The following is a 22,555-nucleotide window of genomic DNA, read 5'->3' as shown; positions in this document are numbered from 1 at the left end:
AAAAAAAAAAAAAAGGTAAAACACTCCCTTCTAAAAACAAAGGGCTGCAAATTTCTTTATTTCTTATTGAGGAACAAAAATACTCTTGCAATGGCTATTGAGTTTCCACAGGTACGAGGCAGATGCTAGCTAGCACACCCACTTCCAACAGTATGACTTGTTTCCTATCCGTCTACTACCTGAGTGGCGTCAGTGTAGGTTCAGGCACCATTAGGAACGTTTGACCAAACACGTACACAGCACTGACAGAGGAGTCGCCGGCCTTCCGGTTGACCAGGGCATGTAAAAAAGACACCGACAGAATGGAAAAGAAATCCTTTATGGTAAAAGCTGGCGCGCGCAGCGCACTCAGGGCCGGGCCCCGCGCGCCTCACGCCGCCGCCGCAGCTCCTCGCGGTAGCAGTACGAGCAGTAGTGCTCGGTCTCGGCGCGCCCGTAGAACGCGCAGTTCTCGCGCTGGCAGCGCCGCTGCGCCAGCCCCGGGCCGCCGCGGCCGCACTCACCGTTCGAGCGCGCGGCCGGCGCGTCGGCGTCGGCGAACTCCAGGCCGTCGCGCGCGGCGCCGAAGCCGTTGGTGTAGGTCTGCGACTTGTGTTCGGCGGGGCCAACAGCCCCCGCCGCGCCGGGCAGGGCGCCGGGGACGGCGCGCGCCAGCGACTCGACCGTGTTGACGGTGCGCAGGGCGGCGGCGCGCGCCGGGCTATAGCTCTGCGACGACAGCGAGCGGTTCTGCTGCGGGTACGTGGCGCACGGCCGCAGCGCGCCCACGGTCGGCGCGCACGCGTCGTCCCGCGCGCCCGCGGCCTGCACGTGGATGACGCTCTGGCGCGCTGGCGCCGGCGGGCTGCGGCCGGGGAGCGGTCCGCTGGCGCCCGCGCGCCGCGCGCCCCCGCCGCCCGGGGAAGCCGCGCCGCCCGCCGCCGCTGCCGCCCGCGCCGCCCGCGTGCCCGCCACCGGCCCGGGGCTCGGGCGCTCCTTGAGCTTGAGCACCAGCTGCGTGGGCGGCCCGGCCGGCGGGCCCGGCGAGGCGCGCTCGGCACCCGGCGCGCCCTCGGTCTCTGGCCTGCGCGGCGGCCGCTTGGCCGTGGAGGCGGCGGCGACCGCGGCGGCGTCGCGGCGTCGCTGCTCCTGCTCGGCGCTGAAGCGCTCCTGCGCGCTGGTCAGGTAGTAGCCTATCATCTCCTCGTGGAACTGGTGCCGGTGGCTGGTGAGCAGCAGGCCGGCGAAGATGAACTTGCGCTCGCCCTGCATGGCGGCGCGCAGGATGTTGAGGCTCAGCTTCACGTCCGTGCTGTACTTCCAGGCGTCGCCCCGCGGCCCGCCGCCCTTTTCGGCCGGCGACGCCCCGGCCGCCTTGTCCGTGGGCGACGGCGTGGTCTTCTCCGACGGCGACGTGCTCGCCGACGCGCCGGACTCCTCCTTGCTGCCCTTGCGCGACTTGGTCTTCTTCTCCTTGCCGCGCTCGGGTGCGTCGCCGTTCTTGCCGTTGGCGGAGTTAGCACGGCCCATCTTGCCGTGCACCAGGCCGCCCAGGCCGCCCATGTTTTTCTTTAGCTTGATGCCCAGCGTCTTGCTGAAGCTGCCCAGCTTGTTGGCCACAGAGTCCGCGCGGGTCTTGTCCTTCTCCTTGCGCTGCTTCTCCTTCTCCTTGTCCTTGCCGTTCTTGCCATTATTGCTGTTGGAATTGCTGCACACCGAGTCCCGGTCCGAGTCCAGGGAGTCGGCCAGGGACTGCACGTCCTCCCCCACTGAGGCTGTTGGGGATTCCGGTTGTGCCAGAGGGGCCTGTAGCAGGAGAGGGAGGTCAGGGAAGGAAGGAGGTTAGAGATGAGCCGTCCCCACGTGGGACCAACAAAGGCAGACCACCCCAGCTCCCAGGCTGCTATACTGGGGCCCTGGGGTCTCACTGCCCCAATCCAGGATGCCTTTTTGGTGAGTTCAGGTTGCTGGTAGCCTGGAACCACGAGGCGGGGATTTTGGGCAAGGTGCAGATACCCACCTGGCTCTGAGCTCCAGAGCCTCTGTACATTTTAGACTTGACCATGCCCGGACTCTGCCCTTCTAACCCTGGCTAGGCTGGTCTATGACCAGACACAGGTCCCGGCCGGCCTCTAGAGCGAGAGGCCTGGTAAGGATCACACTTCACCTGCATCTCTCCTAAAAATGTGTCTCACCTATTCGTTCCAGGCAGGGGATAGGCATCTTGCCCTCACGTTGCAACAAAGATGCTCTTAGTTCTGGGGATGACCATTTTACTCTAGGGGTTCCTTTCTCAGATTGGCAATGTGGAGTGTTAAACTGAGGATTCTAAATAGGACCTGGGCTTAGCAGGAAAGATGTTACCATTCCCAGAAAAAGGGGACCTAGGGTGTGAGGAGGGAGCATCTCTGTGAACACCTTGGACAAGGCCCACCATCAGCCAGTAAGGAGGGCAAGGCCAGTGTGGACACCTGGTCAGGACCATGGGGTAGGTGGAGAGCATTAGAAGGGCGATGAGTGGAACCTGCTGCTGCCTTGTGGAGGTTCCTTCTTGAGGGAGAATAGAGACAGCATCATTGGGTGAACACCAGGGACCTCATACTAGAAGCTGAGTGGCAGGAACTGGTGCTCACCCCTAAATGGGCTTTTCCTGGCCTCTAGGGGAAGAGCCTGGGAGAAGGCCCCATTGTTCTGTCATTTTATTTTTGTCCCCTCCCTCCCCAGGCAGGTCCGGGAGAGGGGTCCAAGAGACCTCTTGCAGCCAAGTCCCCAGAAGCAAGCAGGAGCCATCCCTCACCACCTACCAGCCTGAAATTCCTTCCTTCCTCTTCCCACCCTGTCCTGGGTCTGGAAGGAGGTAGAGGTCTCAAAATGGTTTGTCAGTGACACAGAGGGGCAGAAGCTCAGGGGTTTGGCCCAGGAAAGGGGGGTGTGGTTGGTGCTGGCAGTGCCCATTGGTGGGAGCCCAGTGAGTAAGGAGCCCTGGCTGAAATGTCCTTGGGCTGGAAGGGTCGTTGCCAGGCCCTGAATGTGACATGGGGGCCACCATGGCTTGGCAAGGAGTCCTGCTCATTGTGGTGCTGAGCTGTGTCCCAGCCCAAGAGCCTCCTGATTCTAGATCTAGAGCTGCTGCCTTCACACCATGTGTGTGTGCTAGGAAAGAACACCCCGGCAACACTGGCATCATCCAGGCAGTTGACAGGTCACTGTGGAGGTTAAGAGGCAGGACTCTGGAGCCAGGCTGCCACCAACTGTCCCTTGTGTCCTCAGTAAAATGGGATATCAGTACCTGCCTCCAGGAGCCCTATGATGATTAAATACAGGTAAAGGCTGGTGTATGAAAACATCCTGAGCAGTGCCTGGCATAGCCCCGTGACTGACTCTGGGCCAGGCACCGCCTTACTGCCTTCCTCCGGTCACTCCTTTGATATTGCTTATGAGCCCCATGTCATGGCCAAATGGCCAAGTCTATTGGTGTCTGAGGGGGGCTTTTTTTTGTTTTTACAAATCCCTTTCACTGAGGGTTCACTATTGAGATAACAAAAACATCAATCACTTAAAGTGAATCCTTAGCATCCAGAAGCAGGGACAGAGCAGACTCTCCCTGGGGGGAAGGGGGCGCGTGGGGGCGGGCAGCCCCTCTTCTCACTGCCCTCCCAGAGGACGGAGAAGGAGGAGAGAAGGAGGGGGCGCTGAGGTATTGCGCTCCCGGTTCCCTGACTTTTCCAAGGACCCACACACAGTTTATAATTAATTCGCTCCGCTGCAGCACATCGTGTTCCGATCTCGGCTGAGATAGTTTTGTGTTGTGACTTGCCTACGGTTTTCTGAGTGGGTGTGTTTATTCCCCTCCTTCTGGAGAAAATAAAGGGACCAAAAGAAAAAAAAAAAATCCCCAACAACCATCCCCTAGCCGGAGCGCGCGCCTACATAGAGCAGCAAGCACGCGTGCACACACGCGCCGGCTAAACCCGAGCCACTTCTGGCCAGAGCCAGGGCGGGTGGGCGGCCGGGCGTCCGGGTGGGCGCCGGGGAGCCCAGCCCCCGACCGCGCCGGCGGCGAGCGAGTGGCCAGGACCCAACCAGCCGGTCGGGGCCGGGCGCACGCCAGGCTCACCCGGGTCTCCGAGGGGATCCGGATCCACGTCACATTCATGTAGCTGTGCAGAAGGTTCAGCTTGGCTTCGAGCGACAGGATCAGGCTGGTGAGAGAAGAACACCGAGTGAAACGCGCCGCAGCGGGCCCGCGCTCGCCCGCACGCACCCCGCCCGCAGGCCCGCCAGCTGTCCCAGGAGGAGGAAAACCGGGCGACCGCCGCCCTTTAGGGCGTTGGGGGAGGGACGCGGGGGAGGGGCTCACTGGGCCAGCCGGGCGTTATCGTTGTCGTCCTTCCCCCACTCCCAGTCCTTCCCGGGGTCCACTGCAAAGTGCAGAGGCAGCAGCTTGTGCTCCGAATCCGTCAGGGGGATCACGGCTGGAACAGAAGAGAGAGACGCGGTGCCAGGTGGCCCACGGACGGGCCGGGAGGCTCCAGGCCCCAGCAGCCCCCAGGGAGGCCAGGAAAGGGAGTCCCAAGCCCAGGGGTCTCCTTAATTAAGGAAACCGAACGGAGACGAACACAGACCATCTGTGCCAGCAGGAGCGTTAAGACCACAGGTGTCAAAACCACTGCTGATAGTTTAGAATACTTGGTATTTATTGTGGACATGGAAGAGCAGCTGGAGACATCACCGGCACTCTGCTAACGACTTGGGGCTGTCAGAAGGCAGGTACCGCGGTTGGGCAGCAGACAAAAAAGGCCGTGGCTGTTTCTGTAATTTCGGAGGAAGGACCCAAGCCGGGCTCTTGGTCACCTCACGGTGTACAAATTAGGCAAGTAAGGGCTGCCTGCCCATCTGCTCATTTGTGAGCTCATTCAATAATTCTGCATCAGTTCGGGGAGGGGGGGTGGGTGGGACCTCCCACAGGGAGCTCACTGGTAGCAACAACAAAATCTCATAATCTCTGGTGGTGTTAAGTACCCTGCAAAGTAAACAGCAGACTCGAGGGGAGCTAGGGCAAGCCCTTCTAGGGCGGGTCGGAGCGGCTTCCGAGGAAGTTACGTGTAGGCGGGAACTGCAGCGAGGAGAGACCTCACCCAGGGACCCATTCACCACAAACACTCCTGAGGGAAACGCCCACCTGGGGGAAGTCTTGGCGCATCTCAGAAAGGCTGGGGCGGAGTGGGGTGTTCACAGGGTTTGCCTGGATCTGCTAGAAGCTTCCGAGCTGCTGTGGGACCCAGTGCCCAGTGAGAACAGAACAGCTTGAACAGCTTGCTCCTCCCCTGGGTTTACCCTACCTCCGCCTCCTCACTCTGTCCCCCCCCCCGCCCCCCCCTTGGTGGCCATGAGCCTGGTGTCATTTCCCATAATTCATGGCAAGGGTGTCACGGCAAGAACAAAAAGGCAAATAAGTAAATAAAATCTGTGACTGAATACCATTAAAAGTGGACTTTCTAATAAAAAAATTGCAAACGCCGACTCACTGCTGCCCTCCAGTGTTGCTAAGGAGAAAATACGAGCACAAATAATCCTCTACTACGATATAAAGGAAACACTACTTTGCTGGGGCGGGGGGGCAGTGTTTCTGTTTAAAGTGGCTGGGGACTGGCAGTACTGTGCTCTGGTTTGGTTGGTCAAGGGCAACTGGGTTCTGCCTTGACATGGCCATGACACACAGGCTGCCCCTCCCAGGGCTGACTGCAGGGTAGTCACACTCAGGGAGGAGGGCTGCAGGGCTGGTTCAGGACCTGCCTCCCTTGGGCCTGCCCAGAAGCCTGTCCGACAGTTCCACAGCTCAACACAAAGGCAGAGAGAGAGTTGGCCTGGCTTCCCATCCACTGGGAAGGGGTGGGGATGGCAGTGGATCCTTCTGTAGACACTTGCTAGGGCAGCACAGCTCCCTGGGGTGCTTGATAAAGCACTGATTTCCAGGCCCCCATCCAGATGGCCAAACCAGAGTGTCCAGGAAAAGGAGCCAAGGACTATATTTTAATTAAGCATCCTCTGTGGTTTTTAAAATCATGCGAATTTGGAAAACATTATCCTAGAGCAGTAATCTGTTTGAAGTAATCACTGTGGGTACAACTTGGGCAATTTGGGAATGGCTGTCCACTCCCTTCCCAGGGGAGGAGTGCTACTGGGAGGTGTCTGCCCAGCCCCCAGCACTTAACAGGTGCCTGGCTGCATGGATGGCATGAGAGCAGAAGCACCGTGGGAGGTGCTGGGCAGTGTGGTTAGGTGTGGGCGGCCTTCTCCCCACACCCCTCCCCATCCTCCTGTATGCTGAAAAGATGGCAGGGGTGACCTTCTGACTTCCCCACTTGGAGAAGGTCTGCTTGCCAATCAGGAACACCTGTTCTAGACTTTATTTGCATGAGAACCAAACTTTTCTCACTACGATTTTGGTTTGTTTGTTCCAGGTAAACCAACTAAAGTAGTACAGATCTACATGCCCCTCAGCCTCAACTCCCTACCATGGGGCTCCTGGGAATTTTTATCCTCAATGGTTGGATTGGAACTGACTCCCTGGGCTGTCCCCTGCTGAGCAGAAGGTTGGACTCAACTGAAGTTGCTAGAGCCTGACCACCTAGCAGGGTCTTGGCAGCTTCTCAGCACGAATGTTAGTGGGGTAGGGGTCAGGTACTCAGAGAGGTTCTAGGGACATTGCAACACAAAAGGCATCTTCTCTGCAGAGCGTACAGCTAGGGCATGTGGGCGAGGGCCAGGGCTGGAGGGACCGAGAGCCCAATCCGTAGCTGCACAGTCCAGGAGGGCCTTGAGAACAGGCCCTACCTGCAAGCATTAGCTGCTTTGGATGCCTCTGCTTCCCACTTTACACATTGACTTTTCCCAATTGGAAACCTGGCCTCACCCTGTGAGATATGTAGTGATGTGATGGCTTGCCCTCTGGTGGCAGTGTCAGGAACAGCAAATGCTTTTCAAAATAAGCCAGCAAATTCTTTCCTTGAAAAGGATCTCCTATCTTTTAACCTGAAAACATACAGACACCATCTCAAACCAGCCTGGACATATTTTCAGTACTTATTTTCCAAAAATGAATGGACACTTCTGGTTTCTGTTTCCGGGAGAGTGTGGTGCTATCATTACAACAATAACAACAAGCTAGACAAACTGCAGATACACAACTTTCCTTTAACCCATTAGAGAGCAGAAGTCCCAGGGGAACCAGCTAACTCCAAATCTAAGGACAGCTGGGTGCATAAAGGAGAAATGGACATGACTTTCACTGGGGCAGATTCAGTGGGACTGCAGTAAAAAGAATTCAGCTAAAAATTGTTGATAAATTGGTAAAGGAACAATGTAGCCTAGTGAAAGAATACTTAGAACCCTGGGGGCTACAGATATAAGGGAAATTCAAATGTACTTGTAGACCCCTTTTCATGGGACTCAACCTGGTGCTCATAAAAAGATTGGCAAGAATTCAGAGAAAGTGTCCTTCATAGATCTTTCTATCTCCTATCTATACTAAAGAACAAAAGCTTAAGTTGGGAGGGCAGGGCAACAAACACTGTTGGCCTTAGAGCACTGGGGTCTTTCCCCAGTAAAGCTTGAGGTGGAAGGAGGAAATAAGAAAAAAAAAACAAACCCTCTTTTTCCCTGGGTGAGGGGGGAGGGGCAGGAACACACGCTGAGCCCAGAACTACAGCTGGGGGAGGTCATTCCCTTTTCAAGATCCAGGGACACAATACCTGCCTAAGACGGAAGCTTAATTAGATTAACAAAAACATCCCTCTTCCTGCTCCCATTTTCACACCCAGGCTAACAAGCTGCAAATAATAGCAGAAGAGGGACAAGAGTTTGAAGGAAGGGTGCAGCAAACAGCGAGAAAAACCTTCTAGCAAAATACAACATATCACTAGTGAAATCTGAAGGCTGAGTGCACTAAGGGTAACCAAAGCAGCAATGAAACCAAAACCAACCTCAGGTCCTGACTAGACTGATGTAAACCCCACACTAAAGACCTAGCAAAAGGTAAGGCACACTTAGTTCCAAGAATCAAAATGATGTACCTTAGTCTTTACTGTCCTACTCAAGATGTCTGGCTTTCAAGAGAAAACTGCTAGCATAAGAAAAGACAAGAACCCCCTCTTCCCCAATATGTTGACAAGAGACAAAGCATTTGACAGAACAAGACTCAGATATGATACAGGTATTGAAACTCTCAGACATGGAATTCAGAATAATTGATTAATAAGTTGAATACTCTAATAGAAAAGGGGATACCATGCAAGACTTGATGATTAATTTCTCTCCAGCAGAGAGAAGAAATTTACAAGAAAGAATCAAATAGAAATGTTAGAAATGAAAAAACACAGTAAGAGAGATGAAGAATGACTTCAAGGGGCTGATCAGTACACTTTACACAACTGAGAAAAGAGTCTGTGAACATCAAGATGTGTCAATAGAAGTTACCCAAATTGAAACACAGAAAGAAAAAAAAGAGTTGGGCAGGGGGGATGCACAACAGAATACCCTAGAGGTGTGGGGCAATACCAGACAGCCTAAGATCTGTGTAAGTATAATCCCAGAGAGAACCCAAGATAAGGGATATTTAAAGAAATAATGGCTGACAAACATTTCCACTGTGAATGACAAATACCACCATAGAGCCAAGAAGCTAAGGAAAAACCAAGCAGGAAAACAATACCACCACCAACACCACCAAAAATATCCCTACACTTAGAATATTTAAGCTGTTTAAAACCAAAGACAAAATCATAAAGGCAGCAAGAGGAAAAAGACACATTACATACAGAGAAACAAAGATAAGAAACACAGCAGACTTTTCATGATAAAACAGGTAAGCCAGAAGACAATAGAGTGACATCTTTAAAGCACTGAAATAAAAAACTGCTAATCCATAATTCTATACCCAGAAAAAATATCTCTGAAACATGAAGGAGACATACTTTCTCAAACAAAAATAAAAAAATTAATTGCCTACAGAACTGCACTAAAAAAAAAATGTATATATATTGCACTAGGAAATATTAAAAGAAATTGGAAATTGTTTAAGGGGAAGGAATATGCTATCAGTAGAAACCTGGATTTTACATAACAAAATGAAAAGTAAAAGAAGTGGAATAAATGAATATGAAAATTAAACTCATTTTTCTTCCTTTCAATTGTTCTAAGAGACTAAAAGGTAAAGAGAGATGCAGTGTATTATGTGTTTACAGCATATGTAAAAGTAAAATGCTTGACGGTAATGGCACAAAGGATGGGAGGGGGGGATTGGGAATAAACTGTCATAAGATCCTTATACAATACATGAAGTAGAATATGACTGGAAAATAGAATCTAATTAATTAAAGATGTTTATTGTAAACTCTAGGGAAATCACTAATAATGAAAAATAGAGGCATAGTAAGTCAATAGTGGAGATAAAAAGGAGCCATTAAGAAACTCATTTAACCCAAAACTCACTTATCCAACCATATGATTATTACCATTAAATGTCAATAGTCAAAAAATACCAATATAAAAGCAAAATTGTCAGAATGGATAGAAAAAGCAATACTCAATTCTACTGACTACAAGAAATTCATTTTAAATATAAAGACAGAAAAACTAATGATGTACTATATGTTGGCTAATTGAATTTAAATAAAATAACAAAAAAAAAGGAAAAATAAATAAATATGAAGACACAGGTAGGTTAAAAGATATTCACTAAGTATAAAAAAGCTAGAGTGACTCTGTTAATGTCAGACGAAGTAGACTCCAGAACCAGGACTGTTACCAAAGATATAGAGAAACATTATGTAATGATATAGGCCCAATTCTCCAAGAAAACATCACAGTCCTACATGTGTGCATGCTCTTAATGACAGAGCTTCAGAGTACTAAAAGCTAAATATTAACAAAAATGAAAGGAGAAACAGACAAATCCATTATGGTTAGAGACTTCATCATTTTTCTCTTAGTAATTGACAGAATAAGTAGATAGAATATCAGCAAGGATGCAGAAGACCTGAACATCATCAGAGAACTTCAATGAATTGACATTTATAAAATGCAACAAGAGCAGAACACATTATTTTCAAGGGTACATGAAATATTCACCAAGATAGAACACATTCTTAGCCCACCTTACAAATTTAAAAGAATAGAAATCATAAAAAGTTTGTTCTCAGACCATTACTAAATAAAACGATAAACATATAACAGAAGATATTTGGAGACTCCTCAACTATTTGGAACTTAAACAACATGCTTCTAAATAATCCACGGGTCAAAGAGGAAGTCTCAAAGGAAATTACAAAAATAGTTTGAACACAATGAAATGGAAATACAACATATCAAAATTTGTGTGATGTAACTAATCTGTGCTTAGGGGAAAATTTATGCAACTAAAATGCTTATATTAGATAAGAAGAAAAGTTCCCAGTTTGTAATCCAAATTTCTGCTTTAAGAAGCTAAAAAAAAAAAAGCAAATTAAACTCAAGGTGGGGAGGAGGGAAATAATAAAGATTAGAGCAGAAATCAATGAAACTAAAAAGAGAAATAGACAAATCAGTGAAATCAAAAGCTGTTTCTTGGAAAAGACACATAAAAAACAACAAAAGATTATCCAAATTCATATTTTAAGAAGTTAGGATAAATGGTAGACTAGGCTTTTAAATGATCTTAAGCTGTTAATATTCCTGCTGGTCAGTACACGTTTATCATACCTTAAGACCACATTTTAGAATGTTGAACTTTTCATTGTTAGATGATTGTAGATTTAAATGGAGTTGTAAGAAATAATGCAGAGAGATCCTGTGTACCCAACCCCTAGGTGCCTCCAAGCTAACATCTTGTATAACTGGAGTACAATACCACAGCCAGGATATAGACCTTGGTACACTCCATTTCTCTGCAATTGTCTTTCTCTACAATTCAGATTGTATAAATTTTCCATGCATTCATTTGTGTGTGTGTATGTGTATTTGGTTCTATGCAATTTTATCACATGTGTAGATTTGTGTAATGCTCTCAATCAAGATACAGAATGATTGCATCACTACAAGGGTCCCTCGTGCTACCCTTTCATGAACACACCAACTTCCTTTCAGCACTTCATTCCTGTTCCTAATCCTTGTCCACCACTGTGACGGATGATTTTATATGTCAACTTGACTGGGTTAAGGGGTGCCCAGATAGCTAGTAAAACATATTTAGCGTATTTCTAGAGGAGATTAGGATTTGAATTGGTAGACTGAGAAAAGAAGATCATCCTCACCAGTGTGAACAGGCATCATCCATCATTCAGGACTCAGAACAAAAAGTGGAGGAAGGAGGAATTTGCTCTTTTGCTTGAGCTGGGATATCCAGCTTCTCCTGCCCTTGGACATTGATGCTACTGGTTCTTGGGCCTTCAGACTCCAATGGGAAATTGTACCAGTGGCCCCCACTTCTTGGGCCTTTGGACTCAGAACTGAAATATACCCCTGGCTTTCCTGGTTCTCCAGCTTGCAGATGGCAGGCAGATGGTGAGACTTCTTGGCCTCCAGAATTGTGTGAGCCAATTCCTAAAATAAATCTCTTCTTATATATATCTGTGTATATCCTACTGGTTCTGCTTCTCTGGAGATCGATGACTAAGAGAACCACTCATCTGTACTCCATCTTTATAGTTTGGCCATTTCAAGGATTCTACGTAACTGGCATCATATACTATGTAATCTTTTGGGATTGACTTTTTTAATTCACCATAATTCCTTTGAGATCCACCCAAGTCACTGCCTGTATCATATTCATTTCTCTGCACTGCTGAGCAGGATTCCACAGTATGGATGTACCATAATTTCTTTAACCATTCACCCAGGAAAGACATTTTTTTTTTCCCCAGGAAAGACATTTGGGTTGTTTCCAGTTTTGGGCTATTACCAATAAAGCTACTACAAACATTTGTGTATACGCTTTGGTGTGATCATAAATTTTCATTTCTTTGGGATACAATTTTTTTTCTTCTATGTCTGGGTCATATGGTAAGTGATATGTAGTCTCCTAAGAAACTGCCAAACTGTTTTCTAGAGTTTTACATCCCTACCAGCAACATATGAGAGATTTGGTTGCTCCACATCCTCTCCAGCATTTGTTATTATCACTTTTTAAAATTTTAGTCATTCTGATAGGTGTGTAGTGATAGCTCATTGTGGTTCTAATGCTGAACATCCTTCTATGTGCTTATTTGCCATCTGTATCTCCTTTTCGGTGATATGTCTGTTCATGGCTTTTCTCCATTTTTTAATTTGGATTGTTTGTTATTCTTTACTGTTGAATTTTGATAGTTCATTGTATACTTTAGATACAAATCCTTTGTTGATATGGGGTTTTAAAATAGTTTCTCCCACTCTATAGCTTGTCTTTTCACTTCTTAATAGTTGTTGTTTTGTTCATTTGTATTTTTTTTTTTTTTTTTTTTGTGGAACAGAGGTCCAATTCATGTTTTTCCTTTTTTTGGATCATGCTTTTGTGTCATGGCTAAGAGCTCTTTGCCTAACCCTGGGTCCTCATATTTTCTTTGAAGTTTTATAGTTGTACATTTTATATTTATTCTATGATTCATTTTGAGTTAATTTTTGTATTATTAAACTCAGATGCAGGTTCATATTTTTGCTTACGGATGTCCAATTGCTTTATCACCATTTGTGGAAAAGACTCTCCATCCTCCATTGAATTGACTTTGTTCCTTTGCCAAAAATCAGCTGAGTATATTTGTGTGGTGTTATTTCTGGGTTCTATATTCTATACCATTGATCTGTGTGTCTAACCCTCAATCAGTACCAGGCACTATGTCAGGAGCTCTATATTCATTACTTAAAATTCTTTCACCAGTTAAAGGATTCTTGTTCCAGTTTTCCAGAAGAGGAAATGAAGGCTCTGGTACATAAATAACTTGCCCATGCCAAAGTTAAAGTTGTGATTTAAATGTAGGTCTGCCTTACTCCACAATGTACAGTTTTTTTTTTTTTCTATTATAATGTCACACTGCCTTTCTCTGAATTACCTAAGGTTAGTTCATTGGGAACATCTAATCTTATTCATTCTTTATTCATTCAACATTTATTAAATACCTCTCAGGTGTCTTGAAGCTAGAGACACAAAGATGAATAAGATATCATGTCTGGCTTCAAGATGTTCAGGATCTGAATGATGAAGAACAGAGACCCTCCAAAAAGCAATCTTCATTGTCCCCTTTCTCTCCCTGCTCCCACCTCCCACCACAGCCACAGCTCTGTTCTCTGTGAACAGTCTCTGGTTAGCCTGCTGTAGAGTCCCTAGGTGGACAAGGACTTTGCATTCTTGTACCTCTGGGAGAAATCAGACCCACTTTATTAGGATTTACTTCATGAAACCTTGATCTGCAAAGCAATGGCAGTCCTTTACCTCTGACTACTACAAGGAAAGGGGTTAGTTCCTGGTGGATGAGCCACCCATAGCCTCACACTCCAAACTGCCCACTGGTTTCTGATGGGGCAAAGGTTTCTTTCCTACAGAACTTTTCTGAAGAAACTCTCTTAGTGGACGGACCTCAGGTTACCAGGAAGTTGTCCATTTTCTCTGGTCACATGTGGTCCCACCAAGGACTCTAATCCTGGGGAGCAGGCTGCCCCTAGTGTTGCCTGTTCAGGCCCTTGGTGGATGGTGCTGTGTCACTGTGAGCACACCATGCTGTGTCTGTCCCTTCCAGTCTAGCCTGGCCACACTGCTGCTATCATTATACAGTTCAGGTACTTGGCACATTAAGTGCCCATGAAGGCTTTCTAAGAAAATCAAATGGATTCTTAGAAGGCAAGCTGAACTATGTGTAGGTAGGAGGCACTGGAGACCACGGGTGGGGCAGTGGGAACAGACTGTCCCAATGGGGAGGGTTTCTAGCACCAATATTGTTTAGAATTGTAGGCCATGGTGATGATGCAAAGCATTCCAACTTTGAGTTGGTTTTATTATTGTTTTAAAATTCTCTCTAGACAGTGCCCCTCCTTACTGTATACCCTGGGACTGGGTGCTCCCACTGACCCATCCTGGTACACCACTGTGTGAAAGAGAGAGCCAAGGAAGACTGGAAATAATCACTGTAAGAGCCCAGGAGAGTTTACACTTTGCATGGGCTTCGCTTCATTTGAAAGAAGTTAAAGGGGAACTGGTAGCAGGCACATTAGAGGTATGACACCTGCAAAAACAAACAACACTAGAAAGACGGTAACAACAAAAGGTGTCTAGTGCTTACTGTGCACATTCTACATGGAGTTGACTCATGTGATCCCAATGATCTGTGGAGCCACCTTGCAGAAGAGGAAATGGAAGCCCAGAGGCACTAAGCGTCCTATCCTGTCATCCAGGTAGTTACCAAACCAGGATTTTAACTCAGGCTACTGGATTTCAGAGTCCCTGTCCTTCACCTCTGAGCATGAAGCTGAGGAATAAGGTACATTTGTGCTTTCAGTTAAAATGGTTCAGGTATGTCTGCAACATTTATAAATATATATATATATATATACACACACACACACATATAAACTTACATATATATAAATTGACTTTTCTACTTACTGAGTGCTTCTATCTGATATGCATGTTCACAATTTTGTGAATAGCTTCAGCTGGGTCAGTGTATCTCTGAAGCCCATCTACCAAACCCAGTGTAAAAACCTGTGAGCTGTAGCAGAAAGGAGCCCAGGACTTCAGTTCACCACACAGCCCTACTGAGTGGGTCAAGAGAGGGAGCAGGACTGGGGATGACCTTTGTCCCACTTTCACTAAACTTCAGGGTTTTGTGAAAGTCAAAGGAGGTAGTGTATGGGGGGCAGGGTTTGGGAACAGGCAAAATGAAAAGCAAAGTGTGATAAATCCCCCATCTAAGAGGTATCTCGCTATGGTGGAGGACTCTTGAAAATGCCTTGGGAGATGCAGAAATTTTTGAGGGCCATGGGGGAGTGCAGCCCTTTGTCCTCACTCGCAGACCCCACCTCCTGGGACTATCAGGATGGGTCAGGATGGCTCTAAGGCATTCATGGTTGATTCATTTTCCTCTTGTCTGTGACTTCTGAGACAAAGTCTGGAACAAAATCTGCTCAATGAGATGTAAGAGGAAGTCAGCTGGAAGATTCCTAGTTAAAAGCAACACAAAGGAGGGCCAGGCTCTTTTCTGACCTCTCCATGTTTTACGTGAGGATATAATGCTTGGAGCTACAACAGTCATATGACCAATGAAGGACAATTACAGGACAAAAGGCAACAAGCCAAGGAGAGTGGATAGACAGAAAGGGCCCAGGTCTTTGATGAGTGTCAGGTCCCAAATCAATTGACTGCTGGTCATCAGATTTCTCATTACATGAGACTCTAAACTTCTTTATTCTTTGTGTCATTGTGAGTGTTTTCTCTTACTTGCAGCCCATATCCTCCTGAGATGGAATCTGGTTCCTATGATGTGGCACTTTGAAGGGAGGAGGGACATGGGGAGTGAGAATCCCACTGCTTGGGGACAAAAAGTCTTTGCCTCTGTGAAGCAGGTCCAAGATGCACAGGTGAGCAGTCACCCATTGTTTCTGTGGACACAGAGCTCTGCCAACCAAGGCTGTAATGCTAGGAACATAAAACAAACACATAAAACAATCATAAGATGATTGTATTGCTGGCTATTGCTTGTTGCTTTCCGGTCATGGGTTACATGATGAGCTCAGGCTAAAGGTAGCGTGTTGGAAAGTAGAGGATGAGTGGGAGATATGGCCTGGCCTCTGCCTGGGGTGCTGGGGTCTCTCCTGTACAACTCCCTTTAGGGATAAAAGGGGCTGTGTCAGATGGTAGGTGATATCCTGCCCTTAAGGCAGATGCCAGCCCCCTGAAGATGGAGCTGGGCAGGGTACCAAGTTCACAGGTCACAGACACAAATTCTCCAGCTTAACGTTTATACGTAGATATGGTCTTTGGCTTGGTCAGTAGTCTATGGAATAAACTTGCTATAGACTGAATATGTCCTCCCAAATTCATATATTGGAACTTAACTCCTAATGTGATGGTATTTGTAGATGGAGCCTCTGGGAGGTGATTAGGTCATAAGGGTGGAGCCCCTATAACTGGGATCAGTGCCCTTGTAAGAAGAGACACAAGAGAGCATGCTTTCTGTCTCTGTCTCTCTCTCTCTGCCATGTGAGTACAAGAGAAGGCAGCCACCTGCAAACCAGGAAGAGGTTCCTCACCTGACATGGGATCTGCTAGGGCCGTGATCTTGCACTTCCAATCTTAGAATTGTGAGAGATAACATTTCTTTTGTTTAAGCCACTCGGTCTGTGGTACTTTTTTATAGCAGCCTGAATGGACTCAGACAAAACTGGAAAAAATGCAGATTGGAATTCAGGGAATTGTACTGCCAAAGAAATGCTCAGGCTAAGGAAGCTCAACCTCTGGGCTCCTGAACACCCAGGGTGGGTGGTGACAGTTTCAGTCCCCAGTGAGTGTCCTTGGTGCATGCACCAGACATGGACCTCAGGGTCTTCTCATGCTGTCATGCTGGCTGACCAAAAAGCTTGCTCCCCACGTCCAGAAGGACAAGATAGACAGGTGCCCCATGCTTTGCTTCTCTCCCCTCTTCTGAGGGGGGTTGGGTGGGGAGCAGTGTTCCAGCAACACATGCCCAAGGACCACACATAGTACCTGTAGGTCCACAAAGGGCCCAGTGCAGCCTGATGGAGAGGCCTGCAACGTGATTTGCAGATGGGGCTGGGGCTGATTCAGGAGTCAAGGGAAATGGTGGCTGGTATGCTCCTGGGGGAGTGCTCTTCATGTGCCATGGAAGGCATGGCTGGGGAGCCAGGTGTCTGGCCTGCTGTGGAGCTCAGGAGGGGACAGGGTAGGGCTCATCAGGGGGGAGATGACATCAGGGCACATTCCTGCTTTCTTGGCTCTCTAGGCCCTCGGGATTTCTAATCAAAAACCCTCAGCCAGTTTTTCCCACACAGTTGACTGTAGCTAGTATCCCTTTGGAAGCCAAGGACAGAGCTCCATAGCCTTGAAATCCTTCCTGCAGATCCTGGCTACCTGGAGGCTCTTTGCAGGGTTTGCGGGTCAAGAACCAATGTTAAAAACAATGGCCCTTGTCTAGTCCCCAGACCCTGGGGTGCAGGGGTCTGAGCTAAAATTCTAGATGCTCCCCCCACCAGTTCTTCTTCCTCTTTCTCTGTAACAAGGAGCCTTTGCAGACAGGGGCTTCCTTCTAGGGGGCTGAGCTCTGGGCTTTAGGAAGAGCAGCAAAGGAACGTGGCTCGCAGTTCAGTGAGGCTGGCTGCAGACCACAGGGGGAAAGCAAAGCTGTGCTTTTTCCTCCTACCCTAAGCTTTATCTTCCAGTGGTAATCTGCAAATTGAGAAAGTGGTTAAAGAGAAGGGAGGCTAATTGCAAAGACAATGAAGGTAATTTGCATTTCTTAGGCACCTTCTGGTTTCTAAAGCCTTCTTGCTACTGTAAATTTATTTGATTCTTATAATGTCCTATAACTGGTGGGTTGTTCCATATTTTCTCCATTATTGTAGAGACAGGTACACAGATGGGCCAATTTATTTGGAATATGATAAAGTGACTGAGTCAAAATCACTTTATTTTGGATTACTATATTTACAAAATTATATTATAAAATTCATTTAAATGGGATACTTAATAGTCATAACATGTGAAGAGAAATTTTTACTTAACAAGAGATGGGTGCTGTTTATTATAGACCAATCCTGTAAGAAAAAGCATAGGTTTGTTGTCAGATAGATTGGAAAGGAAATGTTAGACTCTATTTGGTTTGGGCAATAATGAAATATAGATTGACACGGAATTTAACTATGAGCTGTGCATCGAATACAGATTAAAAACTGCTTTCATGAACTGTTATGTGGGGTTATTCTGTTTGGCTCCACAAAATCCCCAAATGACTCATTTTTATAAATACGGTATATTGTTTCTAAGTGGCAAGAGATAAAGTTTCAAGCTGCTCTTTGCAAACACTTTTTTCCTGCAAATATCACATTTTGGGGTGTACTGAGTCTTTGTTTCCAGTAAATGAACAGCAAAATCTGTAAACATTGGTCTTAGTTGTCTGGAGCTGACTGATGGCTGTATGAGCATCGCTGCCCATGTCCTTATTCACATTGGCATCCCCCCTCCATCTGTGACCAGTGGGATTTTTAGAGACTGCAGTATAATGCTTTCTAGGTAGTCTGAGTGGGAGACCTGAAGGGACAAGGGCAGAGTTCCTTGAATTCTCTGTGGCCCTCAGGTTGTTTGCACTTAGGAGGAAAAAAACTATTTAAATAATTACCTTATATATTGATTATTAAAAAAAGAATAGCCCCAAGTTGCCAGGTGCCAGATGCTGGTTTATCTCAAGCAAGATTTGATTTGGGGTACCACTTCCTGTACCCCCCTCTCTGGGAGGTGCATGTTCCCCGATGACCACCCTCTTTGGTCAACTCTCCTTTTTGGAAGCCACACCATCCAACCTGTCCTAGCAACCCTTCATCAATTACAACTGCTCCCTGGGGAGCAGGGATGGTCCACCCTTCCTCAGTTTCCTCCTCTGTCAGGTGTGGATAGAAATTGGGGGGGGAGTTAATAGTTGTCCTTGGCAAGGACCTAGAATGGCACCTGCACCCAGGAAGTGCATGCAAGTCCTGGTGTGACTATGGGGTGCAGAGCCAGCCCCAATGAGAATTTTACAGAGTCATTTGAACATGTGGTGGCAGGGAAGCCCACAGATGTTATGCCCGTGGGCCCCAGAGGATCCTCCCTGCAAGCTGAAAGACCAGGGCCCAGGGTGTCGGGGGCAAAGGACTAACATCCTCTCTTGGAGAAAGCATGGATATGGAAGCTACCAAGAAAGGACACATCATTTTTATTTTAAAAGTCTTAAAATGGATTGGAAAAGCCTCGCACACTCAACTTGCCCACACCTGACCAATCTCTCCAGCCCCCAACCTTCCCTATGCAAGCCCTTGTTTCTCCCCAAGAACAACCCTGGTCTGCAGGACACAGGAAGACTCTTGCATTTGAAGGCAGCTGACCTCAGCAGTGGGTGAGGAGCGGCCCAGGTGAGGCAGAAAGAGCTAAGAGCAGAACCTTTCAACAGGGAAGACAGATAGGAGGTTTAACGAATGCCTTTTGCATTTTTAAGCCTTCAGGAGCTTGCACACACAGATGAGACATGCTGGGCCAAGCAGGAGGAAAGGCGTGATGGGAAGAAAGGAACCCCATGTCACAGCCTAGAATACATTTTTTTCCTGATTTTGAGGCTCCTAGAACATTGTTCCTGAGACACAAGGACAAGATGGCTGCCCGCTGGGGCCTGTGATGACTGTATCTGTTGGCTTCTGTCCTGGGGTGCTGGGAGGTCTTGGGGAGCACCCTCCACAAGGTGCCCTTTGTGTGAGGCAGGGCACCATGGTGGCTGTGTGATAACCACACTCGACAGTGGGGGGACCAGCAGGTGTCCTGGAGCTTGGCCTTCCCAATCTCCCATCTCCCACCTCCCAGCCGACTCAGACTGCAGTCTGGGCCGCTTGCTCCTGAGCTTCCAGCCCCACTATGGTCTGTGAGCCTTCTACATTGATCTCATGCTGGAAACTGCAGTGTCAATGTGGTTTCCACGTCCTTCTCCTCACTGAGATGCCATGTGACTCGAGGGCACAGGCTGGGACTTTGTTTCATTGCTCCAGCATCCTGCGTGGCATGAGGGGACACTGGGGGCATGACAAAGAGCCCCATCAATGCTGGCCCTGGGCTCTCCTCCAGGCTGGGGACACTGGTGCCTGAATTTGGGGCACCTGGCATTGGAGTTCATAGTGGCTGCCTCTCAGCCATCTCTGTAGGAGCCCAGGTCACCTGGTGAGAAAGGAATCCAACCCCAGGTAGTCATACCAGGTTAGCCCATTTAACTGTCCCAGTCACAAGTTCCTGGAAGGTGTGCCATCATATAAACATTCTCAGGGAATATTTGTTGAAGAACATCCATGCAGCTCAGGTCCACAGGGTTGTGCAGGACACACAGCCTGCCCCCTGACCATGGGCCAGATCTGGCTCTCAGAATGCCTGGAACCCATGGCAGGGCTTTCATTCCCTCAAACATGTAGGTGGCAGTCCTGCCCTTTGCTCTGTGGGACCACCAGTGGGTTGCCCTCTTTCCCTGGGGTGGAGTTGTGAGGATTAGCCACATTCCAAATACCTGCTGGGCCATGCTTCAACTAGAGCTTGCAGAAAATTACTTTTTGAAAAGTCCACCATCAGTTATAATGGGCCCTAGGATCCCTCCACACAGGCATTTGGGTATTGAGGGGCCAGGGAGCTCATCTACACTTAGTCAACTACTGATGGATGCACCATCTGTTGGTCAAGAAGGTGATGCCGACGAACTGAACCAGAAATGTCCAGACTGGATAAACTGAACCCAGAGGTTCTGCTCTTTGAATGGTCTCTTGGGCTCTGTATACACCAGGCGCCCTCCCCTTCTCTTCTCCACTTAGCGATGCCCTCTCATCCTCAGCCTTCCAGAGCACACATCAATTCATTCTCAGCTCTGGACACCTGGGCCTCCTCCGTGGGGCTAAGGGGGCTTCTTGGCAGGGCCAGGGCTAGCCAGTGCATATCCCTGCTTAAAGTGGGCTCTGCTGGGCTTGCCACATGGTTTGTTCTGCGAAATGCCACCTCCGCTGGGCGGCACCTTCATCTCTCCTCTCTGAGCTGAATCCCTGGGGTCCTCTTGGTCTCAAGGTTCCTCTCCATGTGACTGTGCACACGCTGAGGGTAGGTGCTGCTTGATCACTGCACCTCCCACGTAGCATTTGCACAGTCAATGCTCACCCAGATGTACTGAGCGACAGCTGACTATCTGAATTGCCCTGGGGCAATCAAATCCTTCAGTTATTGGTCATAACACTCTAGTCAGGAAGGATATCAGGACAGAGCAAAGGAAGTTCCAAAGAGAGGCGTAATGCACGGCTTGCAAGTGGGGAGCAGGTCATGGCTAGGTCTTCCTGCTGACGCTGCCCTTGCTCCATGCACCTGACTCTGGTTGGCATCTGTTTGGCAGCCACGTGTGATGTGAGAGAGAACCTCTCTGCCCCCAGCATTGGGTTCAGGCTGTGGGAAGAGACAGGCCTTACGGTGAGGGGACAGGAGAGGAAACTGGGGGGGATACCCTAGGCCATATCTCTCCCTCTGGCCTCCTCCCGGGGACCAAGACCACAGAAGATTGGCAGAAGCACACTTTGGTCTCTCACCAGTGAGCAGGCATTTTCCTTTCTACCTTCTATAAAAGTCCCAGTAGGCATTTTCTTTCTCCTTTTCTTCACCTTTAAAAAACATTTCAAACAGAGTTTGAAGAAGTCCCAGGTAGGAGTCAGGACATCTAGTTCAAGCCCCATCTGCTGGTTGGGCCAGGTGACTTGTGCGAGTCCCTCCTGTGTGGGGCACAGCGGGTGCTTTGGGCCAGCTGACCTTCTTCCCAGCTCCGACATGCCCTCATCCTGGACATGGCGGTTCTATGGGGAGGGGGCAGGTCAGAGGTGTGCAAGGCACCTTCCGCTCCACTGTTTATTTCCCATTAGCTCTGGTTCTGGGTTGGAAGCCAAAGTAAGATGTCATTGAATCTGACTGGTCCTCAGTGGAAGCAGAAGTGAGTCATAAGCTTTGTAATGTCTCCACCCAGGCACCCAGCTGGGCACCCCGCAGGGCAGTGTGTGTGTGTGTGTGTGTGTGTGTGTGTGAGGAGAGGGGGCGGGGTAGGGGATCAGAGCTGGGTTTCACCTTCCAGGTAGGTGGCCTGGGAGGAAAAGATCTATAAACATCTGGGACACTGCTGATGGGTCAAGGTCTCACATGGGAAAGAGATTCCAAGAGATCTGAGAATAAGCACAACTGTTAGTTGCTCCCAATAAACTCTGAAAATACACTTAAAATTTTTTTAACCATGTTTTATGGTATTTGCTGATTTGTGTTTAGACTTATCCATTCACTTGGGCTTGAAGACTTTGGTATGCTCATTCTGTCTGTATTAGTTTGCTTGGGCTGCTATAACAAAACAACACAGACTGCATAGCTTGAAAAACAGGAATATATCTTCTCGTGGCTGTAGAGGCTAGAAGTCCAAGATCAAAGTTTCAGCAGGAATTTCCTTCTGAGGCCTCTCTCCTTGTTTGTGGATGGCTGTCTCCTGCCTGTGTCCTCATGTGGCCTTCCCTCTGCGTGTGTCTGTGTCCTTATAATCTCTTATAAGGACACCAGTCAGGTGGATTAGGGTCCATCCACATGACCTCACTTTACCCCTCAAAAGACCCAGTCTCCAAATACAGTCACATCCTGAGGAATAGGGTTAGGACTTCAACATATGAAGTCAGCCCTTAACAATGTTGTTGCTTCTCCCTTCATGATACGTGGGGAGACCTCAACTCAGAGCAAAGTCCCCTCACCAGTTCACTGAGGGAATACGGGATTCAGGCTGATCCTTTCCAGCTATTTGCCAGTTTCCAAAGTTATGTGTGGCACCAA

The 22,555-nt window shown here is 48.3% G+C and overlaps 1 protein-coding gene across 1 annotated transcript in view; it reads right to left on the bottom strand.

The window, feature by feature from the left end:
• Positions 1-8: 8 nt before the first annotated feature.
• The window catches only part of OTUD7A (OTU deubiquitinase 7A), an 80,354-nt gene continuing 57,807 nt past the window's right edge, over positions 9-22,555 (bottom strand). The window contains exons 8-10 of the mRNA XM_081831497.1: positions 4,340-4,454; positions 4,097-4,181; positions 9-1,785 (exon numbers count right to left, since the gene is read on the bottom strand). Coding sequence (XP_081687623.1) covers positions 349-1,785; positions 4,097-4,181; positions 4,340-4,454 — 1,637 coding nt within the window. The 3' untranslated portion in view covers positions 9-348. The remainder of the gene's footprint in view (positions 1,786-4,096; positions 4,182-4,339; positions 4,455-22,555) is intronic.

The sequence above is a fragment of the Leptonychotes weddellii genome, chromosome 9, assembly GCF_054177405.1.
Source record: "Leptonychotes weddellii isolate Sample4059 chromosome 9, ASM5417740v2, whole genome shotgun sequence".
Classification (NCBI taxonomy): domain Eukaryota; kingdom Metazoa; phylum Chordata; class Mammalia; order Carnivora; family Phocidae; genus Leptonychotes; species Leptonychotes weddellii.
Note: the sequence above shows the minus strand (reverse complement) of the source record. Positions and strands in the feature narration are given on the sequence as shown.